General features: G+C 36.9%; 1 protein-coding gene across 4 annotated transcripts in view; it reads left to right on the forward strand.

The window, feature by feature from the left end:
- LOC126968694 (serine palmitoyltransferase 2) overlaps window positions 1–23,417 on the forward strand; it is a 42,365-nt gene extending 18,948 nt beyond the window's left edge. For all 4 annotated transcript variants that reach the window (XM_050813752.1, XM_050813753.1, XM_050813754.1 and 1 more), the window contains exons 3-8: window positions 14,018–14,172; window positions 15,017–15,221; window positions 16,002–16,229; window positions 18,954–19,185; window positions 19,924–20,269; window positions 21,832–23,417. In XM_050813752.1, the coding sequence (XP_050669709.1) occupies window positions 14,018–14,172; window positions 15,017–15,221; window positions 16,002–16,229; window positions 18,954–19,185; window positions 19,924–20,269; window positions 21,832–21,937 (1,272 nt within the window). In that variant the 3' untranslated portion in view covers window positions 21,938–23,417. The remainder of the gene's footprint in view (window positions 1–14,017; window positions 14,173–15,016; window positions 15,222–16,001; window positions 16,230–18,953; window positions 19,186–19,923; window positions 20,270–21,831) is intronic.
- Window positions 23,418–23,747: the final 330 nt, after the last annotated feature.

The raw sequence follows: 23,747 nt of genomic DNA on the forward strand, positions 1-23,747 counted from the left end.
GATACTGGAAGAAGAATTACATTTGCAGAACTCTTAAGAATGCTCTCGTTGTGCTATTTTATATATGTATGAAAAATCTTGTTTTTATCTTTAATAGATTTTAAATAATTGGAATAATCTTCACTGATATTTGTTTGATTTTCAGCTATCCGGCTAGTGACGCTAGTTGATGGACTAGCGGATACAGGTAAGTTTTCAGGGAAAGATTGAAGGAGATCGGTGTCATTAGGAATATGTGAAGGTAAGTTTTCAGGATTTTGGTTACTAGTAGAAGGTTGTGGATCAGAATAAGTTTCATGAGGTGAATTGTCTGACGTAAAGAATGGAATCGCAGAGGGCGATAAATTTAAAGGACCCAAATTAGCTGGGTCAAAATCTGTTGATAATAGATCTTCAAGGTTTTGATCTGGCAAACTAGGGATAGATAGATGGGGTGAATTTGGTCTTTGATCTCTGACTTCATCTTCAGCATTATCTGTTGGATCTTTAGAAATTAATGGATTTATTGGGTATCGTGACAATGCATCTGCGTTAGTGTTTATTTTACCCTTTTTATATTCAATCTCGTAGTCAAATTCTTCAAGTTTGAGCCTCCATCTAAGGAGCTTGGAGCCCGGGTCTTTGCAATTAAAGAGCCACTTGAGTGGACGGTGATCTGTTATAATTATGAATCGTCTACCATAAAGGTAAGTACGGAAAACTTTAGTACCAAATGATCGCTAGACATTCTTTTTCAGTGACGCTGTAATTGCATTCAGCCTTATTTAATGTTCTTGAAGAAAATGCAATGGGGCGATCTTTGCCAATGGATCCTTGTGAGAGTATAGCAGATATCGCGAAATTTGAAGCATCACATGTAAGTAAAAAGGGTTTTGTGAAATCAGGATAAGCTAGAACAGGTGCGGAAATAAGAGATTTTTTTAATTTATTAAAAGATAATTCCTGTTCATTATTCCATAGAAATGGGACGTCCTTTTTAAGGAGATTGGTTAAAGGTTTAGCTAGTTTTGACATATCAGGAATGAACCTGTGATAGTAGGAAACTAATCCAAGGAAGGACTTTATGTCCTTAGGGCACTGGGGTGTAGGAAAGTCTGCACCAGCTTTTATTTTCTCTGGGTTCGGTTTTACCCCGTCATCGGTAATGATATGTCCAAGGTAGGAAACTTCCTTGCGGAGAAATTCGCACTTGTCAGGTTGCAACTTTAACCCGTAGGTGCGGAGCCTGTCAAATACATCAGAGAGGTTGTTTATGTGCTGATCAAGATCGAAGGAGTAGATTACAATGTCATCCAAGTAGACGAAGCATTGTACACCTTGTAACCCAGATAGGGCAGAATTCATAAGTCTTTGAAATGTTGCAGGTGCATTTTTTAGTCCAAAGGGCATTCTAGTGAATTCAAATGACCTTGTGGAACTGAGAAGGCTGTTTTGGGTGCATCCTGGGGCGACATTTTAATTTGATGGAAGCCCGACGCGAGATCAAGAGTACTGAAATATTTACATTTGCCCAACTGGTCTAATATATCGGATATGTTTGGGATAGGATAAGAATCGCCGATTGTGATATCATTTAGTTTGCGGTAGTCGATTACTACCCGCCACTTCTTTATTCCGGATGCATCCATCTTTTTTGGGACGACCCAGATTGGAGATGACCAAGGGGATGTTGAAGGTTTAATAATTCCTTCTTCTATCATTTTGTTAATTTGTGATTGAACCTCACCTTTGTGAATGTCAGGGAATCAATAGGATTTTGTATGTATAGGGATTGAGGAGGATGTTTTAATTTCATGCTGAATACCTTCTGTAAAAGTTAACTTATCACTAGGCAAATGAAATATATCAGAGAATGTGGAACATAAATTAAACAGAGCGTCTCTTTCTTCGCAATTTAAATGGGATACTCTCATAAGATCTAAAACTTTATCAGTTCTATCTGAAATATTTTGATCATTAATATTCGAATAAAGTATAGAGTTATTTTCATTGTACTCTAAAGGATTAATTATTAATTTGAGGTCTGAATTTATCTCTATTTGATTTTCGGATGTATTTACCACGGATATATTAATTCTAGAATTAGGTTTTACTTTAACAATACAGTTAGCGATTAATAGAGAATCCATCATATGTTGATCTAGAATGAGACCTTCTTTGATTTTGGGATTATGTACTGAGCATTCTATTACCGTTTCGGTTCTAGGCGCAATTGTATAAATGGGGTTATTAAATTTTAAATTGAATTTTACGTCATCAATACTAAGTTCCTTCAAAGTATAATCTATTTTACTTTTATGTAAAGAAAGGAAATCATTTCCGATAATACCGTCGTATGGAAAGTCGAAATTAGGTATGAGGTGGAAATCATGTTCTATTGAATTAATTTCGATAGATATACAACCTAACGAATTGATTGGATTGTCGGTATTTCCTAAGCCACTGAATGTTATAATGTTTTTATTCACCTCGGGCATATTTTCTATTATATGCATTTTAATAAGACTGATTGTAGCTCCACTGTCGACCAGGAGTCGAAAGGGTTCTGAGGAGAGAGATGTTTGGATTTCAATATAAGGTAAGTAATTTTTTAATGGATTTGTGTTAACGTTGTAAGATTTTAATACTTTTTTTTCTTTTTTAGGTATTGGATTTAGAGGATTTGACTTCAGGCTTCCGTTTTGGGGCTGGTTACCCTGTCGTATAGCCTTGAGAGTTAGGCTTCCGTTTTGGGGCTGGTTACCCTGTTGTGTAGCCTTGAGAGTTAGGCTTCCGTTTTGGGGCTGGTTACCCTGTCGTGTAGCCTTGAGCGTTAGGCTTCCGTTTTGGGGCTGGTTACCCTGTAGTGCAGCCTTGAGGGTTAGGCTTCCGTTTTGGGGCTGGTTACCCTGTCGTGTAGCCTTGAGCGTTAGGCTTCCGTTTTGGGGCTGGTTACCCTGTCGTGTAGCCTTGAAAGTGGGAATGGTGTCGAAATAATTATTGGATTTGAGATTTTTATTGCAGGGCTTCGCGTGACACCTTCGCGAGCCCACTACGCGTTTAAATGGGTAAGCTGTTGGTCATTATTATCATTAGAGCATAGTTGTCGTGGCTCTGAGTTATCATTATTTAAGTTTTCATTTATGACAAAATTAACATTATCTGCTCTGGGTCTGGTTGGTTGTAGTCTGTTGTTATTAAATTGTCGTCTAAAACAATTTTCTATGACCTTGAATGACCTTGTTTTCTACAATAGCGACAGAATGGGCTTCTGTTCTCAAACTGCCTTGTGGTTTGAAATTTTTGGGTATTATTATGTGTAGGACCCCTAAATGGCTGTTGGGGTTTAGGAATTAATCGGTGCAATGATAATTGCTGAGAACTTCTTTTATGAAATAAATTTAAAATTTTCTCTTCTGAGACTGCTAGGTTAATTGCTTCATTGAGATTTAGTGGATCTTTACAACGAACTATATTTGAAATTTCGGGTTTAAGACCCAATAAAAAGGTATGGAGAGCTAGGTCTTCCATGGCTGCCATTCGACCGGTTAACTCTGATTTCTTCTTATTCGATATAGTTACTTCTGTTAAAAGTTTTGAAAGACATGTCTCTACACGTAAAGAAAATTGTGACACTGATTCTGTATTATTTTATTGACATTCCTGCAATTCAAGTAAAAGGTGTGCATAATGCTTTCTTTCTCCAAATTGTGTTTTGAGAAAATCGCTAAGTTGATCCCAATTGTCGAATTCCTTAATAGAGCAAGCTAATTCCGCTTTGCCCTCAAGTTGAGAAAGTATGAATTTAAATAAATTCGATTTCTGAGAATCCGGTGCTAGTCCAATAGCATTATTGCAATTATTAATAAAAGAATTTAATTTTTCGCGTGTCCCATCAAAAGGACTAATGAATTTGAATAAAGTGCTAATTTGTAACTCATTTTTTTCATGTTTAATTTGAGATTCTTTAACCGACATGTTTAATTAAATAAAATATTCACTTATAAAATTTAAAATGTACTACGGTGTGATAGACGGCCACCCAGATTGTTTATAAATTCGATGCGATAAGCTACTCGACAAAATGTTCTCGGAAGCTAAGATGATGTAATTAAATTAGAATGTAGATGACAATAACGCTCTTATTATAATATTTATGCAATAAACTTTAGATAAAGTATTGTTAGACCTCATACCTTGCACTTTCTTTGTAGTTTTAGAAATATGTCTATTTAATATCTCAGTTATTATGGGTTTTGCACTTTCACACTTGAAATATTTAAAATTTGAAGACTTACAGGACCACGGAGATATTCACGGCGAATTCAAATCGAGTCATAATTGGCTCAATTTATGGTAAATCGTTAGGTACCAGAGGACTCGGCGTTGATGAAGAGAAGAAGATTCAGCGATGTTGGAGAGCACCACGTAGATAGTTATTTCTTTCCGGTATAGCAGGTCGAAGCTTGTTAGCAGTTCACAACCATTGGATTCAGGCGGTCACTAAGATTTGTATAGTACTCTGGATTAGTACTGTTTTGTTAACCACTTATTAAAACCAACCAACACAGATATTATTTTCACTTTTACACTTTTGGTATCACTATAACTTTTCACTTGAGGCGTTTACCGCGGATTTATAAAATTTTAAATCCTTTGCGCTGCCACCATTTGTTAGACGGAGTATTAAAAACGAAATTTTAAAAAAGAAATTTATTTGGAACTAGAAAATATAATTGAAATGTATGAGTGGCTCAGGATTCGGAAGGAGACCGACTGCCTTTATATTTTATTAAGTGACGCCTTGGTCTTAAAGTGCTGACGCTAATGTTATGTCTGTATTAAAGCATACATATGTGCATATATAACAGCTCGTTTGTCTTCCTATTCCATAAAAAAAAACTGTAAATATAGTGCATATACCAATATATGTCAGAATGAAAAAGAATAATAGTATAAGTAATTAACAAAAAATGTTTCACTGAAATAAGTCAACTTATGTTATATTTTTATTTAAATTCTCAATGCCGCACTGAACGACGCGAAAGATTTTAATTTATTTTTACTCTGTCATCTATGGCATTACAATTGTTCTATTAACAAATAATATCTGGACGACCGAGCCTTGCTCGGATTTGTAAGAATGTACAAAACTTGAAAAAAAAAATACTATAGGACATCTGGATTAGAACCAGGGTCTTCTGCTTTCCAGATCACCCAATGTCCCATCTGAGCTATTATAGTCTTGTGTATATAATATATATATATATATAAAACACGGATAAATTACATTTTTTAATATTGAAACCTAGCTAGGTCGAATTCTCGCCTCCGAAACTACCTGTATACTAAATTTTATTAAAATCGTTGGAGCCGTTTCCGAGATTCAGAATATATATATATATATATATATATATATATACAAGAATTGCTCATTTAAAGATATTAGATAAATGAGCCAAAATCTTATCATTTGAGGTAAGGTTAGCACTATCCATTAAATAGTATTGTCCAATGACTAGTACGTTACCCTATATAAAATTATTTTCTTTTTCAAAAATGTGTTCACTAATCACAAAAATAGTTGCACAGATAAGTTGCTGGTGTTATCTGATGGTGTCACACCTATCTGGAATCGGTGACTCATCGTAGACCGCAGTGCGGCCGTTAGAAAGGACAAAGAACTCGCTCTCAATAACTCTGAGAAGATAAAATTATAACTGTTGTAGATTATTAGTTCTATTCAGTTCAATCATTGTCAAATTGTTATTTAAAAGAATAACCATTTTAGAGAAATTTGTTGCAAATCTTTGGTACTATATATTCCGATTAGATAAAACACTTTTTGAAGGAATTAAAACGCGTGTAATTGTAACTGTGCTTTTACATTAGTTTTTTTTTAAATAAAATAAGGGACAAGACGAACAGGACATTCAGCTGATGTTAATTGATACGCCGTGCCCATTACAATGCAGTGGCGCTCAAGATTATTGAAAAACCCCAAAAATTTGTAATAAATTAATTAATTATTTCTCAATTTTTTTTTTTTGTTTAGTTTTTGCGTAAAATCTATATTGTATTATTATTTTAGCTCATCCGACATTTCGTGACCTTTTCATAGCACGTTTTCAGGGGGACTATACTGAGTAAAATTTTAATTTTATTTAAGTGACCCCAAACATGAGGTGTTAGGTAAATAAAATAGATATGGAATACTAATTTTGAAAAACAGAAAATTTAAAAAATAATCAATATGTAATGAAATCTATACTAATATTATAAAGCTGCAGTGTTTGTTTGTTTGTTTGTTTGAACGCGCTAATCTCTGGTACTACTAGTCCATTTATCGAGGAATAAAAATTAGGGATCCGAAATAAAATTGCTTTTTTATAACACAAGGTGTAAAATCGAAAACCTATTTTTGCGTGCGCTGCATAAACTATTGACAATAGAACAAAATGATGTACAGGCTATAATATAGGCAATATTTTATTACTTATAAAACTATCGCGTGAATTATACTTTATATGGCAAAACAACGTTTGCCGGGTCAGCTAGTTTCTTATAATAATTTTACAAAATATAGTTAGTTATTTAAAAAATCAACGAATATTAATTCACTTCCCGGGATCTATCGATTCCCTTACCCCTAAAAAAATATTAAAACACTTTTATTGTACCGGAGCTTTACATGCCAAAGTTGCAGATCTAATGACTTTGTTTTTGACTCATAATGTTACAACATAATATATTGAATGTTATATCAGACAATATGTAAATTAATATCAATAAAAAACTCGTTCTAATTTGCCCGTTTGATAACGCCAGCCATTAGATAACGACCCCTTTAGCAACAGCAGATCAGATTAAGATAATAGGGCAAACACGATTTTTGTTAATAACTCATGTTATTTGGAAATATGGACCAATTCCAGTTGGGGTTGTCTAATAGTGCGGTACTGTTATCAGGGATGATATTTTTTTTTATGATAATGTGGGACGTTCAGTTGTTGGTAATTGGTATGCCTTGCCGATTACAATGCAGTGCCGCTCAGGATTCTTGAAAAACCCCCAAAATGATTGAGAGGCACTACAATTGTGCACGTCACCTTGAGACAGAAGATGTCTCATTTGCCCGGTAATTTCACACAATAATGTTTACACATTACTGCTTCACGGCAGAAATAGGCGCCGTTGTGGTACCTATAATCTAGCCGGCATCCTGTGCAAAGGAGCCTCCCACTGCTAAATATGTAGTCTGCACAATAATTTAAGAAATTTCTAAAAACAAAGTAATAAAATAATTTTGGGGGTCCCTTATTAATGAAATAATTATGTGATCTGGAAAAATGAAGGTATGAATAAAATTAAAACATTTAACAAAATATAAAGAGCCATAATATCTTAATATATATAAATTACGTGTCACGTTGTTTGTCCGCGATGGACTCCTAAACTAATGAACGGATTTTAATGGGGATTACTTCATGGAGTGCAGTTTGGTCCAACTTGAGAGATAGGATGCTTTTTATTTCGATTTGGGACCCATAATTATTTTTATTTCCAATATTTGTTTAGTATGGACATATTTTCTATGATTGAATTTATTGACGCACGGTTTGGCAGTTCTGCTATGAAACAATTTCATTATAAAAACATGGAGCATATGTTACGAAATAATTCTTGATGTTATGAAATATTATTGACAAAAACCGTATTTTATTTATTATGTACAGAACAACGTCTGTCGGGTCAGCTTGTAGTATATAATAATAAATTTCGAATAATTATCCGATAGTCCAAAGTACGAATACTCCATTGTTGTCTGGTTTCTAATATTACTTACCTATTCAGTTGCGATGCCTGGTCTTTGAAATCAAATACAGACAGATAAGTGAATATAAGCTTTCGATATGTTTTTTTTTATGGAATAAGAGGACAAACGAGCGTACGGTTCACCTGTTGTTAAGTGATCACTGCCGCCCACAATCTCTTGCAACACCAGAGGAATCACAGGAGCGTTGCCGGCCTTTAAGAAGTGTACGCGCTTTTTTTGAAGGTACCCATGTCGTATCGTCCCGGAAACACCGCACAAGAAAGTTCATATTTTGTATTTTCTTAATAGAAGAGGACACTGTCAGTAAACTTTGCCAGAAACCATCTGTCTATAGCCAAATACCAGCTCCGAGTTTGTGTGGGAAAGGTTTGTGTGGGACAGGTTATTATAGCATAAACGATTTTCTTAATGACACCACGGACTGGGAATAAAGCGAACACCCTCAGGCTCTTTTATTATAAATGTTTATTGTACGATATTACATTGTAATCCATATTTTATATTAAAAAAAAAAGCCCGCTGAGTTTCTTGCGCCCATTCTTCTCAGGTCTGAGGCAGTCTCTTTTGAATGGGTGGTAGATTTTGACGTTCAATAAGTGATTTTAAATCCTATGTTGAATAAAAATATTTGAATTTGAATTCGAGGCAATAAATGGCGCTTAACTTCATAATAATAAATACTATCTTTGACCCATTTCGTTTGCAGTCCCCCTGAAAATGAGATCTGGAAAGGTCTTGAAACGTTCCCTACGTTGTAGCTAAAATAAAAATGTAACTTTTACGCAGAAATCTAATGTAATAAAAAAATGTTAAAAAAAGAACTAAAAAGCACGCTAGAAAATAAATTAAAATTGAAAATAGTGTAAAAAAAATATATTTTATTGTAAAAAAAAGCGTGGGGTGTAGAAGAATTATTATTTTAATAATATCTTAAAAAGCAGCCCACGCTTTTTTTACAATAAAATATATTTTTTTTACACTATTTTCAATTTAAATTTATTTTCTATTTTTTAGTTGAATTTTATATAAAGCGTGCTTTTTAGTTTTTTTTTAACTATTATTTATTTTTCATTTTTTATTCAAATTAGTGTAATGTCATCGGTCCTCGATAAATCTACAAAGTTTGAACGAAATCTAGCCGTTTAAAGTGGGTCAAAATCGCGCCCAAAGAAGTCGGTTACAAACATACAGGTGAAGCTAATATAAAGCGTATAATAAGACAGTTACAATTCCACACGCTTTAATCATTCAAAGGTGTTTTTTTTAAATATTTTGATCAAATATACAAATTATTTATCTTGTAGTGCACAGAGGCGTTGTGCTGTGAGCGATCCAGTCGTGGCGCAATCCCTAATTGCCCACTAATCAGTTCAATGCAGCATCAGTTAGCGCTCGGCTCCATTCAACACAATTATCATTCCGTGCACCAATTTTTCCGATACAATTGACCGTACTCCGGCACGACATAGCAACACCTCACCCAATTCAGATCATACCAGACTCCTACCGCTAGGCTTCTTAGTTTCAACGTATAAAAATGATTTAAAGTTACTACATTCGAAATGTTCATACAAATCTGCGTGGCCCGAGAAATACTCTAGTGCGTAGGTTCTCAACGTGGGCGATAACGCCCCCTTGTGGACGTTTGAGACTTTCGGGGAGGCAGTAGAAGACCCAGAGAAAATAAGGGGGCATTGAGATATAGTCTGAAAAGGCAAGAAAATACTCTAGAAAAAAAACATATTCTCAAAGTGGGCGGTGAGCAAAATAAGGTTGAGAAACTGTTCTAGTGCCTCCATTTCTCGCGACTACTATAATAATACTAGTAAGTAAATAAAATTTAACCTTTACAAAAAAAAATTAACACAAAAACATCCGACTTCAACAACACTATTATTCCAAAACAATAGATATAATGCACTAAAAAGTATAAAAATAACTAGCTGACCCGGCAAACGTTGTTTTGCCATATAAATTGTATTGATCTTGTGCTTGCTATAGTTGATAAGAGATGGCGCTAGTTGTACTCATTAGTAACAATCACACTTCTTTTATATTTTGTGTAATTCACGCTATAGTTTTATAAATTATAGCCTATTTGTTATTCTGGTGTGTAAGCTATATTATTGTAAAGTTTCATCAAAATCTATTCAGTAGATTTTGCGTTAAAAAAGTTCAAACATACATCCAGACATACAAACTTTCACATTTATAATATTAGTAGGATTGCGTATTTTTAACCAATCTAATTCTAGTTACGATTATTGTTATTTTGGAATCGGTGGCCTCGCCTCCGCTGTCGCCTCTGGCCTCCTCACGTCGCGCGTGCGACTCAAGCACATCTCACCTATAAATATGTATGCAGTTACAAACCTACCTTGGCTGACATCGACTTCATTGTCAGATGTAGACCAAATTGCAATGGGACCACATGGGAAGCACCAGCTTTCAATTAAAAAAAAAGAATTATCAAAATCGGTACACCCAGTTGATAGTTCTGAGGTAAGAAACATAGAAAAACAAACCGACGAATTGACAACGTGCTCCTTTTTTGAAGTCGGGAAGTAAATTTCATAAATTAATTTCTGCTGTATTTAAATACAGCAGAAATTTACAATTTATAGATGTATGGTATATATAAATAGAAAATCTAATCTTATATTAAGTAATACTGCTTTTTGTCGGAGATCCACTAAATTATTGTCGTTGTTGAAGAGATCTAAATTAGCATCATATAAAATTATTGAGTTGTATGAGGAATAATAGACGGCTATATACCATATCGCACTGTAAATACGTATATAAGAACACTCCGATATAATATGATGTACGTAATGTGAGATGTATATTCGAGTACAATGGGAGAGTAAAGGCACTCTAAGGTTCAAGAAACACTGCTAGCTCAGTAGGCTGTAAGACCGTGTGTGCATTTTGAGAAAGCTCTTTAATAAACTGTTATAATAATAATTAAGCCTTTTTGCAGTTATACTTAAGAAATAACAAATTTTAAAATGCGCGCGCATCACTGTAACAGGTTGAAATTGGTTTCTAAAACTTCTGGCGTTTTGTATCATTCGTTTTTTTTTTGGTTTCTTCGTCTATTGTTAGGATAGGCAAAGGGTTCAAGTCTGTACAGCCGTATTCGTTATTTAATAATTAATTGTCAAAGTCATCGTTGCAAGAGTTTTACAATATTGTTCTTTCTACAAACGTAGGAATAGATAATTTGAGGGGATTTTTGCTTTGTAAGGCTAAAGATGTATAACTTCTTTCGTACTTATGTATATATAAGTACACACACCCATTTTTATTTCATATCCTTACTATATGACGTATATTTCAGTATTTCAATATTTTTCTTAATATCTAGATGATACTACATGTTACTTATTTGTATGTGTTTTGTTAGTAAGTCTTTTGTTGTTCGATGTATATTCTTCTACAATATGATCCCAGAAAAACAAATGTGTTACGAAATTTAAAAGAATTGTTAAAAAACGTTTGTGTGTGAAAGGTTATTATAGCATAAACGATTTGCTTAATGACACCACGGACTGGGAATAAAGCGAACACCCTCAGGCTCTTTAATTATAAATGTTTATTGTACGATATCACATTGTTATCCATACTTTATATTAAAAAAAAGCCCGCTGAGTTTCTTGCGCCCATTCTTCTCAGCTCTTGGCAGTCTCTTTTGAATGGGTGGTAGTTTTTGACGTTCAATAAGTGATTTTAAATCCTATTTTGAATAAAAATATTTGAATTTGGAACCTCTCCTCGGGTGTAAGTCTTCTCCAACTTTTTCCACGCGTCTCTGGCTTTCCCAATTATTTGCCAGTCTTCCAATAAACTTGTGAGTGCTATATGATAAAGTCCTTCCATCCTTATACATAGTATCGCCACTGACGCACATAGCACGGAATGTACACGGCAAATATAATTTACCTCATCTAGTATCTATCATAGACATATTCTGCACAGAGTCACTTGTGCTAAAACAATTATTATCCTTGTATATTTGCAGTCTGCACCATATATAATGACGCAGTTATGTACCCATTAGGAGAATTAGCTACTTACAATAAGCGAGAATGTTATTCCTTCAACTAATGAGACTATCACGCATTCTTCATGTGATAACGAGCTAAAACGAACATGACGTAACTCTACTGCTGGCGACTGGACACAGGATGCCAACACAGACCACCTCATCTGTCCTCAAATCTTGCTGCGGTTTACATTTTCTGGGATCTTGTTGTAAAAGCATATACATCGCACCACAAAAGACTTACTTACTCGACTTAGCCAAATAGTATTATAAGTTTGTTTTTCGTTCGGTTATGCCAGTTTCTATCAAATTCACTTCTTCGAATCAAGTCTATATATATAAGAGATTTCCACGTATATAGTCACTCATCACGATATCTCTGGAACCATTAGAGCTAAAGACTTGAAATCTGGTAGGAATATTCTTTTCACCGAGTAGAGGTCAGCTAAGAACGGATTTTCCAAAATTCCATCCGCAAGAGTTTTTTTTATTATGAACAGAACAACGTCTGTCGGGTCAGCTAGTGTAATATAAATCATTTATATGAATTTCATAATATTTGGTTTTTGATTGTATTATAATGATGTTTAAATAAATGTTAACTTTACAAAATGCTCGTTAATAGTTTAATAATTTAAATAAATAAATAAATTTAAAATAAATTTAATTAAATAATATTTAATAGTTTTAAAATGTCCTAAATTAAATATTAATTGAAGTCTTATTTTTACAATACATTCTTAAGGCAACCTCAAATTTTTGGAAATAGATTGTCTCCTTAGTAGGAATACATCATGATACTACCGAAAAAAATAACACAAAATACAACATTATCTTAATAATAATAATAATATATTTGAATACAAGATATTTTTACAGAACTAATATTCAAAACTTAATAAATAAAAAAAAAGTCCAACTGAGAACGAATTTCCATGCGCGGTTAATATGGTTAATAATCACGACTTCTATTGAGTTGGGTAAGTAATCTAATAAATACTGCTTTTAATGAACAGTATAATATTTTTTTTTAAATAATATTTATGACTATGGTCCAAATTATTTCAATTAAATAATGAGAAAATTCAAGAGATTGTTCTAGTTACTGTAAATACAAAATGTACACATACTAAATTATCTTTAACTAATAAGCAAATAGATAATAATTAAATAAGTGGATTGTTAGATAATAGTACATTATTGCAAAGGCCGGAAAATAGGCAATTGCAGTTAAAGTATGAATTTGAAGGCCGAGCCGTAGGCGAGGACTTCACTAAATATACGAGACAGGCTCTCTCTCTGTCTCGCCAAGGCTGTGTATAGTGCTTTTCTCAAAATAATGCAGGGAAATAAAACACACATACATTAAATTAAATATACCTTTGACTTCGCTGGAAGCAGGTTTTCCATTGCCAATTTGGGTTCTGATCTTAAATCTGGTGGAGTACAATCAATCTCCATTTTAATTACTTATTATTAAATTTATATTTATTAAGTAGGTATGTAAATTACAAATCAAGACGAATTTTCAGCTTTGCCGTCAATTTTTTTTATCATCTGTGCCTACAGCCACGAAAACTCAATTTGTACTAAGCAAAGAGTAGTCTCTTAGTATGGTATGCCAAGAATGACAATAGAGATCCGATCAAAGAGTATTTAATAACCCCAGCACGCCGTTTCATACAACATTGCAGGAGCGTTGTAATGTTCCAAATTCACAAAACGCTCCTGCAATGGATTTGATTTTCTTTGTCCGAAAATTCGATACTTCGCGTGTTCTTTTTCGAAAATAATGAGAATAATTCCATGCATGTTTGAGAAAATAACAGGACACTGGCTTAGAAAATATGAACTCATCCATAACTTCAGTGGTCATAAAGTGGCATATATCACGCATTCTCCATGTGCTATCGGGTCAAAACGAACATGACGTAACTCTACTACTGGCGACTGGACATATGATGCCAACATAGTTCTCCTTCTCTCTCCTCAACTCTCCTTGCAGTGACATGATATTAGTGATGGGTATACGTTGGATGAGATCAGCGCAGGACCGATCGGCATGGCGATCCTCATTGTTACCACAATTCTTGTATGCGTATAACCGTGCAGTCATACGCGATATCTAAACAATTGCTTATGTGTTTTTGCAGGGCTACGCACCTCTATACAACCCGTTCGAGCAGTTTTTCTCCCGTTATCTGTACCGTCGCGTGCGGCATTGCTTCAACCGGCCTATCACCTCGGCGCCCGGCGCTCATCTCACTCTCAAGGAGCGCGCCACCGATGACTACAACTGGACTTTCAGGTATCGTGTGCGTCAACGTATATCTAAAGACTCATCTCCACTATCGGCGATGATCGTTACTTGTATGATCGGCAGTCCTTCAAGATGGACAGTTTATATCTGCTGCTACCATTAATTTCATTTCAGTATACAATATTTGTTTGGGATTTTTGTTTTAATGATAATAAGGGACGAGTCGAGCCGGACGTTCAGCTGATGCTAATTGATACGCCCTGCCCATTACGGTGCCGCTCAGGATTCTTGAAAAACTCAAAAATTCTGAGCGGCACTACAATTGCGCTCGTCACCTTGAGACATAAGATGTTCAGTCTCATTTGCCCAGTAATTTCACTAGCTACGGCGTCCTTCAGACCGAAACACAGTAATGCTTACACATTACTGCTTCACGGCAGAAATAGGCGCCATTGTGGTACCCATAACCTAGCAGGCGTGTTAAGGAACATCCCACTGGTAAAAGTCACCATATTTTATAGGTTATAGAATATTTTTTTAAGAATAATTTATTGGGGTACAATATTAGTTGCATAGTTGTTACAAAAATATCTGTTACAAAGTAAACATTGGTACAAAGTAAGTAACGTTAATATTACAAGTATTCTGACCTCACACTAGGTTTCCCTGTGTCGTGAGGTCCAGTGTCTTCCCCTATATTAGTACCGTTACTATATTAGTATTATTCGTTTTGGTACCCATAATCTAGCCGGCATCCTATGCAAAGGAACCTCCCACTGGTAAAAGTTAGATAAAGTTCTTTGAATTTAAATGTTTCTTCATTTCACCACCCAGTAGTCATTATAAATAAAAGGAAAACAAAACAACAACGACAACGTTGGCATGTTTCCAGGTTCACCGGGCAGGAGCGTCGCTGCATAAACCTGGGTTCGTACAACTACCTAGGGTTTGCCGAGCCAACGGGCGAGTGTGCTGACGCGGCTGAGGAAGCCACACGCCGCTACGGTCTGTCGCTTTGCTCCTCCCGAGCAGAGCTTGGCAGCACCCCGCTGCACGCCGAGCTAGAGCGGACCACGGCTGACTTCCTGGGAACCGAGGTACCTGGACTGCGCCAAGAGCTTTCTAGAGTTCCGGCCGCAGAGAAAACATCTATAAAAATACACGGGACTCGACCACGACCTCTTGCGTTCCGTCGCAGTGCGACGTATCGTCATAAAATCTTGTATGCTTTGTTCAACTCTCAGGTTGTGTCTTCATCTACATGATCTACTTTACAGTTGATAACCTGCTCAACCCCAAAATTTGCATATTTGGAAATTGACTTGAGATGTCGCTCTTGTAAATCTAAACAATTTGTTATGTTTTAAAAGTGAAAAACCTTACTTCTAGGATTAATACACAAATAAAATATTATGGGTACCACAACGGCGCCGATTTCTGCCGTGAAGGGAGTAGTTTGTAAGCAATATTGTGTTTCGGTCTGATGGGCGCCGTAGCTAGTGAAATTACTGGGCAAATGAGGCTTAACATGTTATGTCTCAAGGTGACCAGCGCAATTGCGATGCCACTCATATTTTTGGATTATTCAAGAATCCTGAGCAGCACTGCATTGTAAAGGGCAGGGCGTATATTTTTACCATTACCTGAAAGACGTGCTGGTTACGTGTAATTAGTTAAAAAATTTAAGGTCAGTTCTCGATCCAAAGCAATATATTGATATATTATACAATCAAGTAGCAACTATTCGTTCATAAAATTTTTTTTTTCAAATTTTATTTGTGTATTAATCCTAGAAGTTAGGGTTACTTTTAAAACATAACTAATTATCTATAAAAGGGAAGCCAATAAATTAAATGCAGTATTATCGCGTGTTTCAGGCCGCTATCGTATTCGGCATGGGATTCGCAACCAACTCCATGGGACTCCCCGGTCTGCTGGGCTCCTCCAGCCTGGTGCTGAGTGACGAGGCCAACCACGCGTCGCTGATCCTGGGGCTGCGGCTGGCGCGAGTCACGGTGCGTGTGTTCCGCCACAATGACCTGGCGCACCTGGAGACACTGGCGCGGGCTGCCATCGCCGAGGGCACGTGGAAGAGGATCGTCGTGGTCAGTCCGTTTCTAAATCATTCATGTACAGTATAAACATAAAGAGACCCAAAAGTGGGCCCTGTGGTGTAACCGAAGAGACTTCAATGTATTTGGATGTATAATCCTTTAGTGCAATATCTTGAATACGATTGGAGATATTACATATATTAATATCTTTAATTATAACGAAGTAATTCCCCGTGTCGTTACACGACAATTTATTAATTAGCGTGGTATAATTTCATTTATCAAAAGCTTTAGAGAAATACACCGCGTCAACTTGATATCCTGAATCCATAGCATTATCTGTATAGTGTAGATACCAATCATGATTGGTATCTACACTTCTTCCCCGGTAAAAGCCATGTTGCTCTTTAGTAACATTTTTTTAAATTTTTACATAATTTTTAAGATGGGCCTATACTGTGGTATTTCATTGTCTTTCACGTCTATAAACCGCCTTATTGAAGGTAGCTACTGAAAATCAGTGTTGAGTGATACCCAACTAATATGCTGAGTAGCAAACCTTTTTGGGACATAACATTGCAAACACCACCTTATTATGTTGATATAGAATAAGCCTTACTTTAGTATTTAATGTATGTTAGTTTTAATTAGATTAGGCATATTATAGTTATTGTTTAGATAAGTTTTTTCGTTATTATATTTTGTAAATGTTCACGTGTATTTGTAGTGTTTGTTCCAAATAAAGATATACTTACTCACTTACTATAAATGCACTTAGCATAATATAAGGTTGTGTTTTGTGAAAATAACTAACAAGTTGAAGTTTTCATATGTGTTAATCAACTATAAATATAAATACACAAATAAAATCCGAAAACAAAATTTTATGAACGATGCGGGACTGAACCCACGACCTCTCACGTTCCGTGCGAGTGCTCTGCCAACTGAGCTAACCGTTCGAGTGACGTATCGTCATACAATCTTGTATGCTTTGTTCAACTCACAGGTTTTTGCTTCATCTACAGGATCTACTTTACAGTTGATAACCTGCTCAACTCCAATATTTACAAATTAAGAATAGAATAAAAATTTATTGATAACAAACGAATTCCACCTTTGCACGACACGCCACAAATTAGGATATCATCCCCACCATCTGCATGTGTGGCGGTCCTCCACAGTGCGGTTTTCAAGGAGCTTTCTTCCTCGTACTACTAAGCTGTGGAATGAGCTTCCTTGTGCGGTGTTTCCGGGACGATACGACATGGGGCCCTTCAAAAAAAGCGCGTACACCTTCCTTAAAGGCCGGCAACGCTCTTGTGATTCCTCTGGTGTTGCAAGATAATGTGGGCGGCGGTGATCACTTAACACCAGGTGACCCGTACGCTCGTTTGTCCTCCTATTCCATACAAAAAAAAAACAAACCACCACCACACAATTATTAAATAACAAACCAGAATGAGTAATAAATTCTTAGAACTAACAAATAAAACCAATTAAATAATACAATTTATAGCTAAAAACGAAAAAGGTACTGTGCCACAGTGAATGTCACCAAATGGAGCTAACTCAGTAATAAGCTGCAATGGCTTGGCGCCAATGTAGGACTGGTTTTCAGTAGCCCCAACATTATCAAGTCTGAGAGTGGCAGCGACTAGTCATTTTTAAAATATAGTTATGAATATAATTCAATAGAAGTTAAAGTCAGTAAATATATCTAATTTTTGTATTTTACTCTTTAAAAAAATTAAATAAAAGAAATTGAACGTTAAAAGAAGAAGTTATTAATAATATAAATGTTAATATTATAATATAAAATTTAAAAGCACAAGGTACAAGCAGTTAAACATGTTTATAAATGTCATTAAGTAGGAAATTTTTAGTTTTTATTTTGAATGGTATTACTAAGTTGAAGTGGAGGTGGCAAATCATTCCAGCACTTGGTGGCTTGATAACGAAAAGCGGACCTCGTATCCATATTCAAAGCTTTATGCTGTCCAAGCCATTCTAACTTTTGATATATGCTGGTGTTTTCCAAGCAATTATGCCAAAGAGTAACACAGCAAGATGTAAATGCCTTATTCCGTCCATTTTGAGTACTTTTGCCTCTTTGAGATATGGTGTAAGGTGACTACGGGAAGGAATATTCCAACAAAATCTAGCGCACGCATTCTGTATGGCACTTTTGGTTTTGCTAAGTAGTCGTGGGCCATGAACGATTTCCATATAATTAAATTTAGAAAGGAAGAGAGCATCACACAGACATATGTGTGTTTCTAAATTTAAGTAAAAAACATATTAGTAAATTGACTTGAGATAAACTTGTAAATCTAAACAAATTGTTATGTTTTTTTTAAAGTGATCCTAGAAGTGAGGGTTATCACTTTAAAAAATAACAAATTGTTTACAATAAATACGGCAAAAACTTAGCAAAGACTCACTCATACACAGAAATGTCAACTTCATTTTATGCGGCACACACCTTCAATTAACACAAAATTTAAAAATAGTTTTAGTAGATATATATAATAAATAATAATATAAATAGTTTACTATGTATTCCACCTTACACCTTAGGGAGATGGGAATGGCTGAAAACCAGCGCTGCATGAAAATATTATTTCAAGCAGCATAAGCTGAGCCTACTCCGTTTTGTCTTAATGTATGTTTGTAATAAGCTGATATTGTATACTTAAATTAAGTTCAAGGCAATAAATTTTATTATTATTATATATATCAAAAACTAAAGTAAATACTTAATATTGTTTGTCGCAGGTGGTGGAGGGTGTATACAGTATGGAGGGGTCAGTAGTGCCGCTGAAAGCACTGGTGGCACTCAAGAAGCGGCTGGGACTTGCAATCTACCTGGACGAGGCGCACTCAGTAGGAGCCATGGGGCCGCACGGCCGCGGTGTCACCGATTTCGCAGGCGTAGACCCGAGCGATATCGACGTGCTGATGGGCACCTTCACCAAGAGTTTCGGCGCCGCTGGCGGATACATTGCGGGTTCGTGTTTTTTTATGAAATAAAGGGACGAGACGAGTTGGACATTCAGTTGATGGTATTTGATACGCCCTGTCCATTACAATGCAGAGCCGCTCAGGATTCTTGAAAAACACAAAAATTCTGAGTAGCAATATCGTTACCTAAAGACATAAGATGTTAAGACTCATTTTCCCAGTAATTTCACTAGGTACGGCGCGCTGCAGACCGAAACACAATAATCCTTAAACATTATTTTTATTTATGGAATAAGAGGACATACGAGCGGATGGGTCCCCTGGTGTTAAGTGATCAACGCCACCCACATTATCTTGCAACATCAGAGGAATCACAAGAGCGTTGCCGGCCTTAAAGGAGGGTGTACGCGCGTTTTTTGAAGGTACCCATGTGGTATCGTCCCTTAAACACCGCAAAAGGCAGTTCATTCTACAGGTTTTTAGTGCGTGTAAGAAAGCTCCTTGAAAACCGCACTGTGGAGGACCGCCACAAATCCAGATGGTGGGATGATATCCTAACTTGTGGCGTGTCGGGCGAAGATGGAATTTGACGGCAGGAATCAGGTTTAACAGCTATTCGGAACACTCCCCGTGATAAATGCCGTAGAAGACACACAATGAAGCGATGTCCCTACGAAACGCCGAGAGATCGTATTACTCGTTCACGGCGGAACCGCCGTTGTGGTACCCATAATCTAGCCGGCATCCTGTACAAGGGAGCCTCTCATCTGAGTGTCCCTTCCAGGCTCGTCGCGGCTCATCAGCTGGGTGCGCGCGCACGGTCACGGCCACACGTACGCCCACAGCATGGCGCCGCCCGTGGCCGCGCAGGTGCTGGGTGCCATGCGAGCCATCGCCTCTCCACGGGGCGCCGCCCGCCTGCGCTCGCTGGCCGACAACACGGCCCACTTCCGGCGGCGCCTGCGGGACCTGGGCGTGGTGGTCTTCGGGCACGCCGCGTCGCCCGTGGTGCCCATGCTGGTGTACACGTTCAGCAAGATGGCGGCCACCGTGGAGCGGCTCACGGCGCGGGGCGTGGCCACCGTGGGCGTCGGCTTCCCGGCCACGCCCCTCAACAAGGCGCGCATCCGGTGAGTAATGGGCATTGGCATCTCGTAATGGCATGGAAGCAAAGTTGGTTTGTTAGGTCGAAGTAGTTCAGAAGCACTTAAACGCTGGAGCAATTCAACAGGTTTAAACCATTCCAAAGCACCGATAAAGGCTTTCAATAACAGAAACGCAAATGAAGCCCTATCATTGAACAGGAAACATTTATGCATACTGACTGGGCACTGCCGCCTAAATGAGCACCTCAGTGTGGTCGGAATAAAAAACAAAAGAACTTGCAGATTTTGCAATTGCGGTCCACTAATGCACAAGCGTAACACCATCCTTGGGGACTATACCCTACTCTCAGATGCTGTTTACAATACTCGCGTCATAAAGATACTGCAGTTCGTAAACTCGACAGGGCTTGCCGACGAGCTCAGGAAGCGGGGTTACTAGGATCCAATCAGGACTAGTCATATAGCCACCCTCTGCAAATAATAATAGGTCAAGGTGGTGCGATGGGAATGGATGGGGATGAGAAGTACATTGCTGTCTGAGACATAGTAATTATCTAATAGGCGGGTAGTTTTAAGTATGATGCGAATTGCACGAATGAAATAAAATTTTTAATAACGCGAAAACCATGCGTTCAATAATTGTTCAACTGACTGTCCTCAAGAAATACGACGCCAGCTGGCGGTTCATGATATAGTAGTAGTGGTTATTTAGTAAGCCAATCTTACATTATATGGAAGTCCTGACATCCATGAGCTTAGGACTACGCTTTTTAAGCACAAGTTCCGAAATAGACGCGTTAGTAGCGCAGTTAACTCAAGGGCACACATGCTGAGATAAATGTAAAGTAGGAGAGCCACATTATTTGTTTTATTTTTTTAACACCATATGATTGATGACAGAATTGAGTTTATTAAACAAAGTTTCGTTATGGGGGTACAAGTGTATACTAAGAACGGTAAAAAATTATATAAAAGCGCAAAATAGTGCCAATAAATATAGCAGATATCACCGTTTTTGGACTTCCTGTTTTATGAAAATTCGGCTAATGGTAAATGATACGCCCTGCCCATGAATATATAGTGCCGTTCAAGATTCTTGAAAGATCCCAAAAATTCTGAGCGGCACTATAATTGCGCTGGTCACCTTGAGACATAAAATACCTTGTGCAGTGTTTCCGGGACGATACGACATGGGTACCGTCAAAAAAAGCGCGTATTCCTCTGGTGTTGCAAGTGAATGAGAGAGGCGGTGATCACTTAACACCAGGTGACCCGTACGCTCGTTTGTCCTCCTCTTCCATAAAAAAACAATGTTGTCTTGTTTGCCCAGTAATTTCACTACGGCGCCCTTCAGACCGAAACACAATAATGCTTACAGCTTCACGACATAAATAGGCGCCGTTGTGGTGTGGTACCCTTAATCTAGCCGGCATCCTGTGCAAAGGTGCCACTGGTTCCTCTTCGTTAACAGACCACTCGTATCTACATTTTGACGAGCAAAATTTATATTTAGTCTTCTTACTAAATACATTTATTTGATTTGACAATTCTGTGGATACAGTAGTTTGACGGGCGTCTCGTTGCAGGTTCTGTCTATCGGCGGCTCACACCCGCGAGGAGTTGGACCAGTGCCTGGCCGCCATCGAGGAGGTTGTAAACGAGCTGGGATTGCGCTACTCACGACGGTCGTAGCGGATGACGTCATCAACATATCTGTTACGAGTCCTGTATCTATAACATACCTCTATTACACGCCTGTGAATATTCCAGTTTGTTCATGACAAGAACTTAATCTATTTTTATCTACACCGTGCTTTAAATCCTCTATTAAAGATTCTAAAACAGTAAGCTTATTGCCAACATTAAAACACCCAATGTCTTAATAACCATTACATCATCCAAACGAGTGTTGTAATGAAATTCAGTACAACATTACAACACTCGTTTGGATGTTGAAATGGTTACTAGGAATGGCTTTTTTAATGTTTGCAGTAAGCTAACTGATTCAGAATCTTATAGAGGATTCATATTATGGGTGTAGATAAAGTCTTGCATGCAACTGTTGATAATTAGGTATTAAAACACTCATGTGATACTATTGTCAATAAACCCACATTCGTGTTTTAATACCCCTTATTACACAACATTTGCATTAATTACTATTAGTTACGGCTTACCAAAATGGTGTGAATACACAATGTTATTTAATGTTTATAAATAAATATAGACGACCCAAATAGCCGAATGGTTAGTGACTCTGACAACTAAGCTAGAGGTCCCGGGTTCGAATCCCGGTAGGTGCAATCTATATGGTGAATATGGATGTTTGTTTCCGAGTCATGAATGTTTATATGTATTTATGTATGTGTAAGTTTATTGTATTAAATATATTGTTGTCTTGTACCCAGGCTATGCCTAGTTTGGAGCAAGATAATTTGTGTAAAGTGTCAATATTATTATTATAAATATATTAAGTAATGTTTAGTGAGGCTAGCTGTATGATCATGCATAGTGCACATAGTAGTAGCGCTCAGACGGACAATTAATTATAAGTATTATAATAGTAAATGTGTCAGTGACGAGTGGGCGGCCCCTCATGCGTCCGAGGACACTGACCTCTACTATATACCACTGGACTGCCGGCTGTCAAAGTGCTTTTGTGCCTGTTTCATATTCGCCATTTTGGCGCTGTTGGACATAGCGAGAGTCTGCGGTACTAAAACTAGTGATGACAACCTCAGCAAACATTGATAGATTGTGGGAAACTATTTACAAAAAATAATTTGTGTACTTTATTACGTTGATTCTTGAAGTATAAATAACACGGAAAACGAATGTAATTAATTCAAAATGCAAAAATACTTCAGATTGCACGTTCCTTCGTAGCCATTTGTATTATACGTCAAAATTAGTTCTCTTGACGCTCGCGAGTGGCGCTTCAAATAGGCACAAAAGTTTGCTGTCAAACGTATGAACAGCCTGTCCAGTGGTACTTATACAGGTCAGTGGTACAGGACATCTTGCTCGTCACAACAAGTGGACCGTCACACTCCCCCCACCGATCACCAGTGTGCACGAAGCGCCCGAGTCGCTCGAGCGACTGTCTATAATTATTATTTATTGTATAATTAGCTATAATATACAATCCAATAAATTATTTAGTCACATTAAATTGTATTCATTTATTAACCGACTTCAAAAAAGGAGGTTACCTCAAAACTTTGGACTGGGTGAAGCAATTTTGATAATTCTTTTTTTATTTGAAAGCTGGTGCGCAAACGAAACTTACTAATAATTATATATCTTTAGGCGATTTTATGGAAATACTACGTTAATTAATATACCTATGTACAAAAGTTATACATCTTGCCTATTTTGGCAGATTGTACTTATCACATGTTAAGATATAAAAGATGTAGTAAAACCCGTGGTGTTGAGACGAGGCAAAAACATTTTCTGTCTATAATCATTCTTTATCTAAACTATCGAGAATGTCGAGATT

The sequence above is a fragment of the Leptidea sinapis genome, chromosome 16, assembly GCF_905404315.1.
Source record: "Leptidea sinapis chromosome 16, ilLepSina1.1, whole genome shotgun sequence".
Lineage (NCBI taxonomy): Eukaryota > Metazoa > Arthropoda > Insecta > Lepidoptera > Pieridae > Leptidea > Leptidea sinapis.